Below are 19,831 nucleotides of genomic sequence, written 5' to 3'. Positions count from 1 at the left end.
AGTCCAATTTCTCAACCAGCTGCACTCCCAGGTATTTATAGGTCTGGACCCTCTGCACACAGTCACCTCTGATAATCATGGGGTACAGGAGGGGCCTGGGCCTCCTAAAATCCACCACCAGCTCCTTGGTTTTGCTGGTGTTCAGGTGTAGGTGGTTTGAGTCGCACCATTTAACAAAGTCCTTGATTAGGTTCCTATACTCCTCCTCCTGCCCACTCCTGGTGCAGCCCACGATAGCAGTGTCATCAGCGAACTTTTGCATGTGGCAGGACTGGACTGGACTGGAGAAAGTACAGTCCCCTGCGGCGCACCTGGGTTGCTGACCACAATATCAGACCTGCAGTTCCCGAGACGCACATACTGAGGTCTGTCTATAAGAGAGTCCACGATCCATGCCACCAGGTATGAATCTACTCCCATCTCTGTCAGCTTGTTCCTAAGGAGCAGAGGTTGGATGGTGTTGAAGGTGCTAGAGAAGTCCAGAAACATAATTCTTACAGCACCACTGCCTCTGTCCAAGTGGGAGAGGGATCGGTGTAACATATACATGATGGCATCCTCCACTCCCACCTTCTCCTGGTATGCGAACTGCAGAGGGTCGAGGGCGTGGCGGACCTGTGGCCTCAGGTGGTGAGGCAGCAGCTGCTCCATGGTCTTCATCACATGTGATGTCAGAGCGACAGGCCGGAAGTCATTCAGCTCACTAGGACGTGATACCTTTGGGACTGGGGTGATGCAAGATGTGTTCCAAAGCCTCGGGGCTCTCCCTTGTTCCAGGCTCAGGTTGAAGATGCACTATAGAGGACTCCCAGCTCCAACGCACAGGTCTTCAAAAGTTGTGGCGATACTCCATCTGGACCCACTGCTTTGCTAGCACGAAGTCTCAGCTCTCTGCTTACCTGGGCTGCTGTAATTGTGGGTTGGGAGAAACTCTCTCCTATGCTGGTATCAGCAGAAGGATGGATGAAGGGTGCAGCACTCCTAGGTGAGAGTGGATTAGAGAGGTCAAACCTGTTAAAGTAGTTGTTCATCTGTTTTGCTCTCTCCACGTCTCTCTCGATGGTGGCTCCCCGCTTCAAGCTGCAGCCAGTGATGATCTTCATCCCATCCCACACTTCCTTCATGCTGTTATTCTGCAACTTCTGCTCCAGCCTTCTCCTGTACTGCTCCTTTGCCTCCCAGAGATAGACTCAGAGTTCCTTCTGCACGCACTTGAGCTCATGCTGATCACTGCCTTTAAAAGCCCTTTTCTTCTGTTTCAAAAGGCCCTTGATGTCACTTGTAACCCATGGCTTGTTGTTATCATAGCAGCGTATGGTTCTTACTGGAACTACAATGTCCATACAAAAGTTGATGTAGTCAGTAGTGCAGTCAACAACCTCCTCAATGTTCTCACTATATGATCCTTGCAAGATATCCCACTCCGTAGTTCCAAAGCAGTCTCTCAGAGCCTGCTCTGCCTCAGGGGACCACTTCCTTAATGAGTGTGTGGTTGTAGGTAGCTCCCTCATTCTTGGTTTGTAGTGAGGCTGAAGCAGAACCAGGTTATGATCTGCTTTCCTGTCTTTAACGTTTGCATACAGTAGGTCAATAGTCCTATTTCCCCGGGTGTTACAATCCACATACTGGGAGAAGGCAGGTAATGTTTTGTCCAGTGTCACATGGTTAAAATCTCCAGCGATTAGAACAAGCACCTCAGGGTGCTATGTTTGTAATTTAGCAACAGTGGAATGGATGATGTGACCAGCTATCTCCATGCCCACCCAAGGAGGGATGTACACAATAACAACAATGACGTGTCCAGACTCTCTTGGCAAGTAATAGGGATGCAGACTTCCGGCCAACAGCTTGATGTCCCTGCAGCGTCTCTGTCCGCTCTAACTGTGCTAAACCCGGGTAGCTCCACGATAGCATCTGGGATGGTAGTTGTTAGCCACGTTTCACAAAAACACAACAAACTTCATTATTTCTAGGTCCTGACATTTTTCACCAGTGCGGCCAGTTCGTCGATCTTATTTAGTAGTGAGTCCACATTTCCCAGGATCACAGAAGGCACCGAAGGCTTGTAATGCCACTTTCTTGTAAGCCACTTTGCCTTTAGCTTAGCTCCGGCTCTGCTGCCACGATACCGCCTTCTTACCTCGTCAGGTAAATAGGGAACCACACCGGCACAGGCATTTGTTCTCAGCGGTTGAAGTTGACTACCTGAATAGACGAGTCTCGGCATGTAAAAATCCATGTCCAAGTGGTAAAAAGTGTTCAGGGAATGAGTCCACATAAAAGAAATTGGTAGGCGTGATCAGTGAAATAGAGAAAAAGGTAGAAAGATAAAGTCGTATACGGAGCTGCTGGAAATGCTACCACTCGTGGCAGCTCTTCAGGCTGAAAATGAAATGGCAAATGATGTTATTTCATTTTATTTTTAATTTTTGCAACATTCTTGCTTTTAGAATTTGAAAAGCAAATGGCAACAGAGAGATTGCATTTTCATTTTTTAATTTAAATTTCCTTTGCACAATATACCTCCCATGCACTCCTCCAGCTATGCAACAAAAACAAACCACCTTCTCGTGTCTTCATTTCCCTCAGAAGTTTTCATTGTTTTCTCACAAGATGAAGTTTGAAATAACTGGCGGACCTCAAAATAGTAGATCAAATCAAAAAGTAGAATCCAGGTACCTCTTGTAATTTAACTGTAGGCATTGACTGTCAGCATACAGTGCACTGTAAGTTATCCAGCATGGAGTGGCTCTACCAGCTGTTGATAGATGCTTACCAAGGAAATAAGAACATAAATTTATGCATAAATATATCAAATAAACACTGCTTTTCTCAATATTTAAAAAAATGGCCAAGATATTGATTGTCCTATTTTTATTATTAAGCAAAACATAAATTTTGTTACAAATGCTTGCTGATTGCATAAAATGTTCTCTAGACTTAATTACCACAAACATAACCTCATGCTATAGTATGAAGAAATATTACCACAATCTTAATAGTTTGAGTGGTCAGTAAAGCAGAGAAGAAGTGGGGAAAAATGCTTGGAGGCCAAGGCTCCAACTCGAGTACACCACTTCTGCTATAGTAATAAGGATGTGAGATAAAATTAGTCCCACATAAACTACCCTTCACATGCATTCTTTGAATAGCGTTACCACTGCCATTTCAGCAAATTTTAAATTTTATACTAAAGTGGTGTATTTTTTCTTTTTTTTAAGGAAGTGTTAAGAGAGTAGTTTACTATATTGGGCAGAAAAAAGAACAGTTGTAATGTTAATTCTAAACCGTAAAGTTTATGGTTTTGTTTTTGTAGTTGTGAAACTTTTTTTTCTCCCAACTAATCCTTAATTTGGTCTTTCATAATTAAGTAGTATTCAAAGTTACGACCTATTTGGCAATTAGGGGAATGCATATAGGCATTCACACAAGGTTGAAAGTTTGGGGGAAAATATTGTCATGCTGGCAGATTAGGAAATGGTTGGTAATGTCAGGAGATACTATGAAAGGGAAAGCTGTATTCAGAGATTAAAAAGTTAAAAAAGTAAAAAATAATAAAGACAAAAAATGAGGTTCAAATCAAGAGTATCTTAGTAAGGAAAGGAAGATTCAAAGAATTAAAATGTCTAGTTACTAGCTGTGTTACCCATTTAATATGGTTTTGATTCTCAATAATCAACGTAGTTTTTTATTTAATACATTGGTTGTCCTTTTGGTCTGTTATAATAATACACACCCAGCGCTTCCACACTATTGTTGCCAGCAAAACATGTCAGACAACAGAAAAGGTGATTAGACCAGTTTTCTTAAGATGTTAATGCAAAGGTGACATGTTTATTGCAGGAAAGAAGTGAAACAAAATAGTACTTCATTTTCTTAAGTTCTGAAAATAAAGAGATACTAGTGAAAGTTGTAATATGTTATAATGTTAAAAAAGATATTTATCTACCTCTTTTTAATATTTTTTCATATGGATTCAGTTTGTAGAAGTGAAAGATCTGATTATGGAAATTTTGGAGAAGGGGCAAAGATTATGCATTGAAATTGTGGGGGAGATGATAGTGCTGGATATGGTTGAATTCCAAACAAACTGAACAAAACTTATGCTTACACAGGAAAGCAAGGGAGGAAGGGAAACAAGTTTAACTGGTATTAAAATTCCAAGGAGAAAGCTTTATGATGAAAAGGAAACAAATGAATAACACAATGAGCAATTGTCAAATAATACTGTAAAGATTAATAAATTGAATTGCTCTGCCTTTTATTATTGAAGTAATAATCTGTATTGCTCAAGGTTTAAATAAAACTGGAAAAATCAAATTGTGTAAGAATCTGAAAAATACAAAAAGCAAATGGAGGTGAATAATAAAAAAAGGGTTTCAAGATATACTGTACATATTGAACCAGGGAGAATTTATATGCAAGAAACGTGATCGAGACAAGAACTAGAGTTTAAAATCCCTGGATATACCGTATATGCATTAGCACTTTAATAAAACACATCATTCTTAAATTAAAAATCTCTTGATTTAAGAATGATAATTTGTTTGAAACATTAAATATTCAGTTGCTTGAACCGTTTCCATCAATGTTTATTGTCTTAGAATCCAATAGGCTTTACAGGTGTGTTTTGTATGATTGTGATCCTTTTCAATTAATTATAAGTATTAACACACTTGAGGTAATTTATTTTTAGAGTGTCCTTAATTTTTATTACTATTGTAATCAGTACAATTTAGGTCTAATTGAGTTTGATTGAGTGGTATTTAAATGGCTTCTAGGAAGGTAGAAGTTAAACTGATTACATCAAGATTGTTCCTGTACCTTTCTGTAATATTTTGTCCTTGAAGATTATGAGGTCTGTTAATTGATACCATGGCAATATGAATGTCTTGTCTTTAATATATGTGAGTTCTTCAGTATTTTACAGGACTGTCTGCACCTGATGAAGGGGCAATAGTCCCGAAAAAGTTGGTCATGAGAAAGAGACTTTATCAGTACATTTGTAACAGAATCCCATTGAGGCTTTGGCTTTATGCATGCTCAAAACTTGGAGATGGAGTATTATTAATTAGATTAAAATGTGATATACATGTGAAATGCAGATGCCTGTGTGCTCAGATAGGAAATTTTTGAAAGCTCATGTGTTTGATTTCATGATAGGGAAATTCAGATGCATACAGCATTAGAAACATAAAAGGAATAAAGACTCACAAGACAAATATTACAGGTAATCAATCAGTGCTCCCTCCCAACATAATCTTTTTGAAGTTTCTCCACAATATAAATTTATTCATTTATTTATTGATTGAATTGCCTGATAGCAGTGTGCAATTAAAGTTCCCCAGATGTGCTTCTTAGTACATTGTGGTAGAGTGAGCCTGTGACTAAAAGTGCTCCAAAAGAGTGCCTCCTGGAGGGGATAGAGGGAATTTTTCATGATGGCATCCAACTTTACCACTATCCTCTTTTCCACAACTGCTTCCAGTGTGTCCACAGTTCACCCTGTGATGAAACAGACTTTCCTAATGAGTTTATTTAGACATTTTGCATATATACATATGTTACAACTACAACTGCAATACTTGTTTTGAGATATTATTTGCAAATTACTACAGGGACACTTTGTGCCAAGCATAACTGCAAAGCTATGATATATTACATCTAAACTTGGTACAGTGATAGATGACAGACTTTGCAACAACAAAAGAAAATTAATAATAATAATAAAGTACTAATTTTTTTGTGTTTTATTTAGTTGATATTTTATTCATATAAATACTTTCTTTTAAAAATGTGGTGTGTTGTTCTCACTATTATGCAGTAAAGGAGCTTCAAATACCTGAAACAGAATAATGGCCATTTAATGTATTATAATGAGTTTCTTTGAAAAGAAAATTTGGAAATTATGTCAGGAAATAGGATGTGGCATTGATTTCAAGATGAAAATTTTTAAATTTCAATAATGGACTACATAAATGGGATGATGTAGATCAATATATTTGGATTAATCATAATTACATTGACCTGTTGCCTCAAACAATAAAGTGTCCCATTAAAATCGGGAGGATTGGAAGGAAATGTTCCATTTTATACATTCTTTGGTCCACTCTAGCTTCAGACTAAGAATTTACAGAAATAATTAAACAAATCGTGCAATTCAGTTTTTGAACCACACTTTTACTTTAGAGACTTTATTAAATTAGTAGAGGAAGAGAGACAAAGTGAAGTTCAAAGGAATGCAAAGAAGGTGGTTTGAGGATTTTTGTAGCTTGAGTGAGAGAGAGGTAGGTATTGATGTAGTCTGTTGAAGATAATAAATAAAATGAGCTTTGATCAAGAATGAGACTGTGAACATTGCTGATAAATAAAGCAGTCAGTGTTTAGGAAATGGTTCTGCAAAAATTCATAAGTTACATAGTCTAAGAAGTAACTATTACAGAAGGCATCAACAAATGAAGGGGAAATCTATAAATATCTTTAAGGGGCAATGTATATATCAAAGAGTATGTTAGATTAAGAATTTACATTCTTTGATCTCGTATTTTTCAATTAATTTCAGCTTGTTTTTGTATGCTGCTCTTCACAAAATGTAGGCTCAGAGTGCTGTAACAAGTTCTGAGGTAAAATTCAAACTTTACAAATGATATAATACACACACATACAAGTGGTAATTCGGTAAACACACAGGAACGCAAAATAATTTCAAACTGTTTTGACAAGAAAGGACCCTAACAATATATGCCCATTAATATTATTGTTGAGAGATGGCTAGGTGATAACAGAGAAGAGGAAAACAAAAACTTTAGTCGGCAGCATCCTCTTGGTGGTTCCACAATTTGTTATAATGCAAGTTCATAGAAAAAGTCAGGCACAGTCAGTCTAGACCATTCACACTCTCATGGGCATTCTACAGGGTAGCGCAGGGAAACAGGAAATTTTGGAAGTAGGTGTGGGCAACCGTGGGGCGTCACCAGTTGTTTGAGACCAATGTGACCTCGTTTGGAACCCCTTGGCATTAGTTATAATGGAGCAGTCGAGTGGTGTGCACCAATCGTTCGCTGTGAAAAGCTTTTATAAGAATGTTGATAATGTGACAACTGGGCAAAGGGAATTTTGGCATCATTACCAATTAGGATGTCATGATCGTGCGGTCGTCACGATCTGCTCATGCGATTACAACATAGGTGCGTAATTTCAAAGAAGCTTGTTCAGCCTTAAAAAAGAAGTCCCCAGGTGGAGCCACTTCACATACTGCCAGACAATTAGTCATACAACGGTGACATTCCATGGCCTCAGAGTTCCCCATATCACACTGTTTTTAAAAGCCAAGTGTACCACACATGTCCTGCAACTATTGCTGAATTAAAAATAAGGACTGAAGAGGAAATCACTGGCATTCCTTTTGACATGTTATGTCGAGCAATGCAGAATTTCCACAACAGACTGTCAGAATGTGTACAGAGAAATGGACAAAACCTTCATTATGTTTTCTTCAAAACATAAAATGAATATTGAATGAATATTGATTTACCATTATTAATTGCATATCCTGTACAAAACATTTCATCATTAAATGTATTTTGTAATGTGTTTATGAGTGCATTGAACATAAATGTAACATTTTCTGTTTCCCTCCACCATCCTGTACAATATAAATTAGTGCCAGAGTGTCTAATGAGAAAACCCAATTCTTTCAAATTCCAAGTGTTATAGCCACACTAGCTTGGTGCTCACTGTAGTTAAAAGAGAGGGATGGAAGAGAAAAGTGTATTACTTTAAAACACAGTAACAGAAATTTGGGGCCAAAAGTTTTAAAATGTCAAAAATCAAAATATCAGAGACCGGCTCTAATGAGCTGATATACAGTATTCTTTTAAAGAACTGCAAAAACAATAAGTTCATACCAAAACTAGAATAGTGAATGTCTTAAAGAGCAATGGCAGAATAATGTCACATATAGGAATCCCTCTGATCCTTTGGTGGTATTATAACTATATGTAACTATATGTTTAACTATTATGTAACTATATAAAAAAAAAAACTGGGTTGCCTCCATAATTTAAATGGCACAACATAGTGGCATCTGTGATACCATATATCATTGCAACAATAACTATAAAAACAAAAGATGATGATGAGCAAAGTTCAAAATCGCTAAAACCTCAGATCATGACATGAGGGCTCCCATCATCTGTCATATCTTTCCCATAGGCAAATAAGCAGCTTATAAGTTGAGCAGTGGCATAAAGTACCACAACAGGATGCTGAGCAGAGTACAGAGCAGAATAGGGTTAGTAATGGTTCATAATTATATTGTCCCTAGTGTGTGCTTGGTGTGTGTGTGTGCGCGCGCCCTGCAGTGGGCTGGCACCCTCCCCGGGGTTTGTTTCCTTCATTGCGCCCTATGTTGGCTGGGATTGCCTCCAGCAGACCCCCGTGACCCTGTAGTTAGGGTAGCGGGTTGGGTAATGGATGGATTTATTTTTATGCAACTGACTAACAAGCAGAGATGCAATAAGTACAACCAGTTGGCAGCTCTAATCAGTGTATCCTACACTTATGTTTTGAGTCTACGGCCTGGTTTTAAAAGCTGAGACAGAAAGGGCATTGCATAGACAGACTAAGGCATTCCACAGCTGAAGATGTATGGTATATGGTGTAGTAGCTAAAATGCGGAATTTCTAAATAGGTTAGATTTAATAAAGGCCTCTGCTCTAAGAATCTGTTTTCATGCTTGGTGAACACCTTTTATTAATACATTGTAAGATGAGATGAAGGAGATGCCTCTGAAGATGAGACATGAAAACAATGTATTTGCATGTTGGATATACTTTATCTGTATGATCATGAGGTGGAGCAGTGGTCTCATTCAGTATTAGTGAAACTGCTGAGAATTTTTCTGTAGCTTTGGAACTAGTTTTGGATTGTTTATAAATAATTATGAGAAATGCTGTTGAAACGCTTCCAAAATAGAATGGACAACAAAGTCATCAAAAACTATACACAAATATCCTGGAAAAATAGTATACAAAAATGGAGGGAACAAAGATAATAGAAATGCTGCTTGAGTTCAATTCATAAATACACTAGTGGTGGTGGTAGTAGTAATATATCAATGCATGTTTCATCACATTTCTACATACACACAGTAACATATTAAGCATTCTAAACATTTTCAATTCTATACTGCATGCATCTTTTTGGTGCTTTACATTAAACACTTCTTAGTACTTTCTAGGTGTTTTATTAATTTATTTTATATATGTCTTTATATGATGTTTTTATGGATGTAACTAAAGTTATATACTTGTATATATATATATTTGTATATGGATCTTTTTGTGCTGTATATGTTTTTTTTTTCATATTTTTTTTATATTATTATTGTCATATTGTATTTTTTGCTCTGCATTGTAATAATAAAGTTGGCAAACAGTCTTTTTCCAAAGCACACTTTCTTCAAGAGTCAAAAACCAGACTTGAAAATACAAAGTAAAACTTAGTAAATCTTCCATGACAAACTGACTCCAATTCTATCTCATCTAACTCAATAAAGCTCAAAGACATCTGTGGAGCCAACCCGGACACAGACAGGCGGACATGTTGTTCTTCAACCACCACACATGTTTATTTACAAATTATTTACAACAATTGTCACTCAGACCCAGTCCAAAATAGTGCACAAACCCCAACACAGTCCTGGCCACAATATGCCTTTCTTCGGGCCGCCTCCACCCGACTCCAGCCTTGAATAAAGGGAGACGGCCCCTTTTATATACTCCCGGACGAGCCCCAGGTAGTTCCCAGCATTCCCCTCTTGGCCACACCCCAGCGTGCCGGAAGTGCCGGCTGTTCTCCCGGCAGCTCTCCGCGTGTCCTCCTAAATCGTCAGAAGTCTCCAAGGCATTGGGGCGCCTCCTGGCGGTGACCACGGGCCCCTACAGGTTGGGGCTTCCAGGCCCTGAACCCGTGGCCCCCAAAGCAACCAGAAAGGCGGCCCCCACGTGATCCAGGGTAGGCGTAGACCCACATCCGGTCCCTCACGGCGTCCCGGCCGGGTCGTTGCCCCTGGCATCCCTGACACATCTTTATAGCTACTTCCTTACCAAGGGGCAGACAAGCTGATCTACATGCAAATCTGAAAGTCCCAGCCCAGGAAAGACTTCTTGCATCAATGAAACAAGCATGTATACAGAATTTTATCATTGTGGGTTAGGAGACAGTTGGCATTAAGCTAATAACGTACCTTCCTGACTATGATTGTAAACAAGTGGTTTTCTTTGTAACTAAACCATCCCTAGAAAGTGTTCTCTGCCACATACATGACAATATTTCTGCAGCTCACTTCACAGAGGAGAGCCACATTCCTCACCAGGCACTTTGAACTGTAACAGGAGCCGTTGTGTCACATGGAAATATGTCACCAATAATATCCTTGTATCTGGTCCCACTGGTAAATAAAGTATTAAACAATGAGCCTCTTGCCACTCTGAAAATCTTACTTACTGCATTTCTTGTAGGAAGTATACTTCAGGAAGCATGTTCAAGCCATTTAAATAAAACACCTTACAAAGCCTTTTGTAGAACATTTCACATCCCTTGATCATAGCTATTCTTATCTCTCTGCAATTTCACAAGGCTTTAAAGACACTTTTTAAAGAAAAACACAAGAAGCTAAGCTCAATCTCAGCCTGAGATCATACATTTCTCAGGGTTTTAATGACTGACTAATGTTTTAATATTTCCTATTATCTACTCTAAGAAGGTGGTGTTCCAGATCCCCAAACACCCAACACAAGCAGACATGGATTCAAGTGTAAAAGGATGAAGAGTGTTTATTTGTGGAAACTCTTCTTCATTAAGCGCTTCCCACCACAGCCATAAGTATATGCAATAAGTACAGTTATAATCATAATAAAACTTTCTCTGTCACTCCCTCCTCCACTCCTTTTTGTTAACTTCATACACTTACCACTTGACTCTGGCTTCTCAATGAGAGGCAGGCAGCTCCTTTTATCTTACCACCTGGGAGTAGTACTGGTCTTCTGTACATGTGATCCAGAATGACTTCCAGGTGAGGCAGAAGCCCCATGAAGTAGGGCTCCCAACTGAATGCAACACCCCCTGGCGACACACACGGAACCCAACAGGGCTCAGCCAAATAATTCCATGTCCCATGATGCTATGTGGGAATCTAAGGCATGGTAGCAACCCAGGGGGGCTACTGCCTAGTGATCTAGGTGAGATAATGCCTTGTGTATACCTCTGCCCCAGTCCTTCCATCCTGAGGGTGTCCCGGCCAGGTAAGGACACTATCTGTCTCTCACAGAACATGCAATATATTCTTTTGACAGGAGTACTAGTTTCTGCCTGGTTCCTTCTCTAACATATGACTTTACAGAACCATATAGGATTGGCCACAGCAGGGCAAATTGGGCAAGACCAAGACATTAGATAACCTCTTAAAAGTTTGGTGTTCACACTTTATTTCCTCTAAAAGTTTCCCTGGAACACATATCAATGAGCAACTTACTGTATGTTTGATTTTTCTTTGTTTATTGTGTATTCATACCGTTTATTTAACCGTCACTTCATATTATTTACTAGCAAAATACCCGCGCTTCGCAGCGGCGAAATACTTGCTGCTGTCATAATCGGTTTGAATTTCATGGTTTGTTTCAATTACGACAGTATCTGCAGGACTTGTGTTGAAGTGACATTCGGCATCTGTCAAGCGTTGTAAGCATACAACCGGTTTCATCGATAACTTCACATCCAGCTTTTGAGAGTTTAAACATTCATAAACATCAAAGTGTCCACAACTGAAATCGTCACCTGTGAATCTAAGATGTTTAAGAGGCATTGGTGGCTGTCGAAAGGTGTAAAATATTTGGTCATTTCGGTACACTTGAAAGCGACAACCGAACAATTCACCGGCAGCCATCAAGGGCTTAAGCATTTCACTCTTCTAGTGCTCCTGTGTAGAATAATTATCTCCTGTACCGTCATCAGTCCACATCTTGAACCTGTCCCAGTCATTCAATACATAAGATACAATGTTCCTCCAGATATCAAGAGTGAGCATGATATGGCTGTGCAATATGTAACAAAGAGAATGGAAAAGGTAGGTGCCATCTCAGGGCATGGTAACCACTTGGTAAGTGACAGTTCTTTGATTGATGGTGATCACCTCGATAGACATGTTAATGGGGGTACGGTTAAAATGATAAGGGAAATGGATACTTGAACAATGTAAAGTAAGTCTAAAATACCTACACAATAACTATAATCGTAATAAATGAACAATAAAACAGAGGAGAAGCCGTGGATTGTAGAGACTGGAGCGACGGACGGCCTTATATAGGCAGGCAGCCAACAATGTGGGAGGCGTTGGGATGGGAGACCCAAAGCCGCCTTACACGGTGACCGAGCTGCAGGCTATGGACGTATATATGTACATAAGTAGGATTCAGTTAGCGTTGGGAACCCGCGTACCAAATTTCTTGAAGATGGGCCCATAAGTAACAAAGACCGTTGAAAAATTCAATATTGCAGCCGACAGTGGCATCATACCACTGAAATAAGTACCAAATTTCAGCCTTCTACCTACACAGGAAGTTGGAGAATTAGTGACGTTGGAAAGTTCAATATGGAGGCCGACAGTGGCATCATACCACCGAAATAAGTACGTACATCGGTTTCGGTTAGCGCAGGGAAGCTTCAAAAAGGCGGACGTTGTCGACCATTATCTACCGTTGTGACTGTTACGTGTAGAATTTCGAAATGAAACCTGTTTAACTTTTGTAAGTAAGCTGTAAGGAATAAGACTGCCAAATTTCAGCCTTCTACTTACACGGGAAGTTGGAGAATTAGTGATGAGTGAGTGAGTGAGTGAGTCAGTGAGGGGTTTGCCTTTTATTAGTATGGATTTATGCTTATACTTTATATATTTTGGTTTTGTCTGTATATTTTTCTAATATGCAAAGATATTAATATAATTTCTTGAGGAAAACTGATGAAACACACCTGTATGATGAAAATGTGGGGCTGTTCCAATATGATACTACTACTGTGCTCATGAGCTTAATTTGAGGTAAATTTCTGATTTCAGTGATACCATTCTCCAGGCTTTTTTAATGTATTTCATGGCGAGTGTCCTCTCACTTGGTCTGGTTCATGTAAGGATTCAATGCAATATTTAATTTTAATAACAGGGAGTAATGAAAAGCATCAAAAATAAAGTAATCAGTAAATTGTTGCTTTTAAAATTTTTTTTTGTTTGTGTAGTTTTTGGTAATGTTTGTATTACTACATTTTAAGTTGTCTAAGTGGGTTCGGGCATTGTGCTTCTACCTGAATCATTGTGAGTCATTGTTTCATTCCATTTCTAATATAACTAAGCAAACATGTTTGTTGTGATATCCTTCACAATTCAAATGTGAATACACAGCTCTGGGCAGTTACATTTATATTCACTTATTAAATACCAGTGAGCACCAGGTAGCCTTATAAGACCAGATAATACTAGCCAACCTGCGGCGTACCATACGCCGCATAATCAGGCCAGTTTTTTAATGATTTTTAAGCACGGGGAGAAAATTAACATTTGAAAAATCGGTAATGTAATAAATCAGCAAGAAAAGCAATATTGTAACAATGCACGGAACGAACCAACACACAGCGTCGTAACTGAAAACTCGGTTTTTAAAGACTGCTTACTTCATTTGGTTTTAACCTCAGTTGTAAAGGATTATTTTAAGGATCCCATGAGATACCCCTCGCAAACCGTTTTACATGCTGCATATGGCGATTCACCTCCGCGAGAAACATGCCTCTATGAACAGTCAATGTGGCTCGGAGGTGCAAGGAGTTGGTGGGTGTAGCTCCTTCCTGCGTGCGCCATAGGTGTCTTACTTGTCGGCGGCTCAGTGAATCCACACCCCGTCCGGCGTGCTTTCCGTGGTTGTCTTGTCTTAGTGAATTATATATATATAGATTCCTGCATTCTTGAATAATGCAGAGAAATGAATGAAGCAAAATTTGTGTCCAGTGTTTAAACTGTGAAAGGTCCTTTGTGTGTGCCTATATTTTCTTGACTGAAATACTGTCTTTGTTGTATTTTCATTTTTGTGTATCTCTGTGGTTCCTTCTTTGAATCTCATACCTCTTCATTTTACAGTTGAACAAATGAATTGCACATGTAAATGTTAACAAATTTGGGATGCATTTTGACCCAAAGTGATTTGGCTGTTTAAACCACCAAGTTATGGGTTGGCAGATAAATGGAAATTTATTCTTGTCTGTAATCTGCTGTAAAAAGTGCAAGCATTACTGGTATGAATTCTCTAGAATATATCAGAAGATACTGTACCTTATTCAGACCTAATTTGGCTGCATTTTTTCATTGCTCAACAGCAGTCTATTAAGGGTATACACTGTAAAGGTGGCTGTTTGTTAATCCATAGTTTTTGGAATAATGAGCACAATAAGAATTTTACATTTTGTGAAATTAAAAAAGTGATAGTAATAGTGTTTTTCATTTACCATACTGTGTGTTTTATTGAACCATTGAGTTTTTATAATTTAGAGCTACAAATATGCCTTAAAAATATTTCACACAATAGCAGGAATTTATTGATAGTAAAAATTGGATAAAATGTGTGTGCAAATTATTCAGTACAGTTTCAGGTTTTTGCACATAACACAGTAACATTACACTTTTCTATTAGGTGCAGCCACCAAGATAGTAATTGAAGGAGGCGATGTTCTGGAGGTGTTCCAGGACTCTTTTTTCAATGTTGAAGTCCAACTTCAAGATGATGAAGGACAGCTGATTGCAAGTAAGTGCTTGCTAGGAGAAGGCCATTTCTTTCTTCAGACACTGTAAATGCCTATATAAACTGAAGGCTTTTTAACACTTGAACTGAGGCCTAAACAGCTGAAGAATAATGCATACTTGGCTAAAGCTGACCTCTGAAAAGCTGGAACAGTCCTCTTTAAAAATAAATCACTGAAACATTGGCTTGCTTTATATGAAAGAATGAAATGTTAAGAGCAGGCTTGCTGTTGTGTTGGATTTATAGCAAAGTGCTAGACTTTGTGTAAAGCTTTACTTTTCTTGCTTGGCAATTGCACTGACTCCATCTTGATTTTTGCTAGCTTTGTTTTTATATATTTTTTTTGTCTTTAAAGCATGATTACATCATGTTGCTAGAAGGTCTATAGTTTAAAATAAGCAATAATTTATTTATAAGGCTGCCAAACCTAGGGTTCCATATGTCTTACTTGCACCTTTGCTATTTATGTTTTAAATGCTGTGTGTTGCTTAACTACTGTATATGCTACATTTTGATCATGGAGTATTGTTTTTTTTTTACGTTTTCCTTGATTGTGAAATTTGATGCATATGTGTCTTACAAAAATAGCATTGCAGAAACATGGATTTTGAAATAACCAGATTGAAAGCAAGGTCATGTAGCGTTCCCATTTTGGGTAAAAAAATATCAGTGCTGTTTATTTTATGTCGCTTTTTTTAGCAGAACTGAGCTTACTGATTAAAACCGAATACACATGGTCAATTGGAGAGTAGCAGCCCAGTAATAGCATTGATGGCACTGTTGAGGGAGTCTCAGCATAACGTTTTATCGTATGCCAACAATGAATATGAAGTTTTTTTTTATTTTCAAACTATAACCAATCGAGATACTTTTAAAGACATAATTATCGTTAGCAGTTCTTATTCTGTTAAATATCTGAAAGATTAAATAAAAATTAGTCGTGCAAATGCCCAAAAGTAATATTTGGAGATATTTTTAATCACTTTCATTATCCCTTGGCATGGGTGGGGCAACAGTGATAATGTACAAGATCACCAAAACATGCCAATACCTTCACAGTGGAAAATGGGTGAAGTTCTCCTCCATAAAGTTTATGGTATAGATTCGGTGTTTCAGAGCGTGGAGGTAGAGCCAAGACAGACAAATTAAGGTTAGCACCATTCTGTGTGGGTGCTCATTCATTAATTTTATGCTCCTGTATCATGGGCCAGGAAATAATCTGCACATAATCTGTTAGGATGTTTGAAATTTCATATTTATTTGCATAACATTTGTTCAAACCAGGGTAGCTTCCAGTATATTAAGTAAAGCTTTGCAGCAATGATGTTGGTGTGTGTTTTTGTATGCCCAAACTTTTATTAAATGTTCTACTAAGTCTGTGCATCGACAGAGTTGGTTGCCTCGTCTATTTCAATTTGCAGTATAACATAGTTATCCATTCTGGAGCATCACCTACCAAAATACAGCAATTCAGATATATGTAGCCAAGTTTCCATCCGTTTTTTTGCGACGTTTTGTTATCGACAAGCAGAATATACGTGAAAAAAATGTGTGAAATTTGCTGTCTCCAGCCTGTTTCCATCCAACTGGCTTTTTATCGATAAAATTGTGTGCGTGATGACGTCATCCCCTCCAAAACGAACTGTCTCATAAGTTTTGTTGTATCGCGAAAAAAAAATCTGCCCTTGAGCCGTTTCTATACATAATTTTGTGTATGTCGCAAATTATCTACCTTTTGTTTTCCACGTTACACCCTCTCCACTAAACAAAGAAACAAAGAAATGGAGAGATTATTCAGACATTTTTTTGAAATCGACCAGCTTACTGTTATTTCAGTTTCACAAATAATTGGAATTGTACGTAATATCCGAAGACGACAGCAGAATGAAGCAGTTGCTTGTCTGATAGCCCTAGAGCTCGAAGAAAATACCCCAGTGCGACGAAACCCACGGGTATGGGAGAGAAGACGGAATAAGACCTTCTGGAAGGAGGTGGTGGGGAGACACTTTACAGAAAATCTCTGGCTGCATCATTTTAGAATGACACGGCCGATGTTTGAGATGTTGTGTGGATTCATCAGTCCTGATGTTGCGCCTATCACAGGTTGTCACCGACCACCGGTTCCAACCCCAAAGCGGATTGCCATCGCCCTTTACAAGCTGGCAACCTGCGCCGAATATAGAGTAGTTGGAGAAACTTTCGGGGGTTAGTAAAACTGCCGTCCATCGATGTGTATATGCTGTGTGCACCGCTATTAAAGAAAAATTAATGCGGCGTTATATCAGACTTCCAACTGTAGCTGAAGCCAATGAAATTGCATACCGCAATTCCTTGGTGCATCTTGTGCCACGGATTTACAGTGCGCTGGATGGCACGCATGTGCCTATTCTTCCCCCAACGGAAGGCTACCGCAATTACATTAATCGCAAAGGGTGGCCATCTATTGTTCTCCAGGCCCTTGTTGATGACAGGTGCATGAAACGAGACATCTGCGTTGGCACTCCTGGAAGTGCCCATGATGCAGCTGTGTTTGCAGCATCGGATCTGTACAGGTGAGCCTACCTTTCAACATCCCTTCTCAGTGCGATAACAACTGAATTAGTACTGTAACCTGCTTCCCTTAAGGTTTTTAATTAAAACTGAAATTTGAATTAATACAAAATAACGACATTTAATCAAAAAAAACTAAAGTTAATATTAATGAGTGTATTTCTCATATATGCTAAAACATCTGCCATTTAATAATAAGAAAAAAATGTTTAGATAATGAAACACACGGTTTATTAAATATTTTGACTGGCACAGTAAATTACCTTTGCGGTTTTTGTATTATTTAGACATCCTGAAAGACACCCCCAGGCTACAGTTGATGTGGAGAGAGTTCAGGTACCCCTTTTAGTAGCAGGAGACCCAGCCTATCCGCTACTGCATTGGCTCATCACAAGAAATAACGAGTCTCTTCATCAGACCATGCGAACCGCTCCGCTATTCTCGTTTTGATTGCGTGATGAAAATGTATCATGTGACACATTTATTTGCGTTAAAGCCCTTTTTTTCCGACAAAAAGTGTTTCCAATGTAGTTTTTGCGACATCTGAAGTATCGATATGGAATTTATGCGCTAAAGTTAAACGGAAAAATATTATGTCAACATGTACAACATTTTATCGATAATTAGCATTTCCATCAGCTAAAATTTGAAGCGCTAAATATTTTTTCGCAAAAACTCCTTGGATGGAAACCTGGTTAGTGTTACATACTTTGAGGTTTGCATATATTGGCTATGAACTTACCTAAATTGAAAAGCAACACATCTAGTTTAGCGTCACAACCCACAAAAAACAGAAAGAGCATACAAACTGCATATAATATGTGATACAGGGCTCTGGGTCTGTGCAAGCAGGTTTTTGCTGAACAGTGTGAGGCTGGCAAACCATTGAAATGTTTTTGTACGTCTTTTCTTGCGCAGGACTATTTGGTTATTTAAAACAGGAACATCATACCTAAAAATTCTCTTGGTAGGAGAGATTCTTTGTTGACTTCTTTTCCTTAAAGAGGAAGGAACACACAGTTGGCTTCTTTGGTGGCTTTTTCATATTTAATTGTTTTTAGCCAGAGATATTGACCCTCTTCATGCTTTAACCATTGTTTATGATAAAAGGTGTTTGCCAGCTATGTGATTGCGTTTCTGATACAAAATCTGCTTCTTTTTTCAGATTATTGTGTTAACCTTTAACAGAGCAAATAGCAATGAGTTTGTTTTTGACTGGCAAAAGTTGAAAAGAGAAGTGTGAACAAAAAATAAAAAGCACTAATTTCATGCTTAGATTGAGGCATATAGAGTACATACTATTTCACAAAAGACTACTGCATGTTGGCTTATTTGTTGTTGAATAAAAAACTCTTGTGTAATAAGAAATTCACATAAGTTGAAATTAACCACTGCCTCTCACTCACTAATCACTCTCCTCAGGCTATGCATGCATGTCTACACTACTGTTTAGTATTTTGATAATTGTGACCAGGGTAGGCAGGGAAAAAGACAAAACCATACCTTGAATAGCTATATTTATAAAATGCTAGGGGCTGCCTGTCTGTCACTCAAAAACTTGTGAACAACTGGGCCTTGAACCTTAATCTTTGTCTTAATTGAGAGCTTATGACATAATATGCATAACACAATCCAAGAATGTGAGGTGTGGGCTACCTTGCCCAAGTAATTGGGCTTTGGGTGCCTCTCATTGGAAGCAGTGGCATGGACACGCTCCCTGACTGACAGGATAAGGACAGAGGTGTGTGCATGTGGCTTTGCTGACAGGAAAAGAACTGTGATCTTTTTGGACAGTTGACAGTTGAGCACATGGCACAGGCAGACTGATTGCTTTCCTTGCAAACACAAGTAATTTGCTCTGAGTACAAATATCTTCATACACACTGCTAGAACACGACAATGTTGGCGACACCCTTGTTAAAATGACTTGGGCTGCTGTATTTCAGGAGAAGCACATGCACCACCTTTCTTTGAGAACCAGGGGTCTGAGTGTTTTCTAGCAATTTTGTACATTCTTTTGGCCTAAGGGGTTCACATTTTATGGTGTTCTTACTGAAAACAACAGTTAAGCTGCATGCCTTTAGGTCATTGATGGACTGTTTCCTTTAACCCTGGCAATACCTGTAAGCTCAAGCAGTCAATACATATAAACTTCTTTTCACTATTTCTAAGTCCAGCACTTAAAGATCTCTTGTTACTAGTTGTACCTGTAATTATAATAGCAGTGTTCCTTCTTATTCCAGAAGTGAACTCCATCGGGTTTGCTCCAACTCCTCCTTATTGTTTTCCAGAATCACCTGAGTGGATATTGTAGTAGAACCTGCATGGATCTTCTTGGGTGGGGCCTTCCAGGGTCAGTTTCTATTGACCATACAGGGAAGTAGCTCTGTCTATGGGCTCCAGGTACTTCCCTGTAAGAAAACGCAGGAAGCTGTGGTGTT

At 38.7% G+C, this 19,831-nt stretch overlaps 1 protein-coding gene across 2 annotated transcripts in view; it reads left to right on the top strand.

The window, feature by feature from the left end:
- LOC120531055 (MORN repeat-containing protein 1-like) overlaps positions 1–19,831 on the top strand; it is a 428,485-nt gene that overhangs the window by 75,431 nt on the left and 333,223 nt on the right. For both annotated transcript variants that reach the window (XM_039756051.1, XM_039756050.1), the window contains exon 8: positions 14,733–14,843. In XM_039756051.1, the coding sequence (XP_039611985.1) occupies positions 14,733–14,843 (111 nt within the window). The remainder of the gene's footprint in view (positions 1–14,732; positions 14,844–19,831) is intronic.

The sequence above is a fragment of the Polypterus senegalus genome, chromosome 6, assembly GCF_016835505.1.
Source record: "Polypterus senegalus isolate Bchr_013 chromosome 6, ASM1683550v1, whole genome shotgun sequence".
In the NCBI taxonomy this organism is placed as follows: Eukaryota; Metazoa; Chordata; class Cladistia; order Polypteriformes; family Polypteridae; genus Polypterus; species Polypterus senegalus.
Note: the sequence above shows the minus strand (reverse complement) of the source record. Positions and strands in the feature narration are given on the sequence as shown.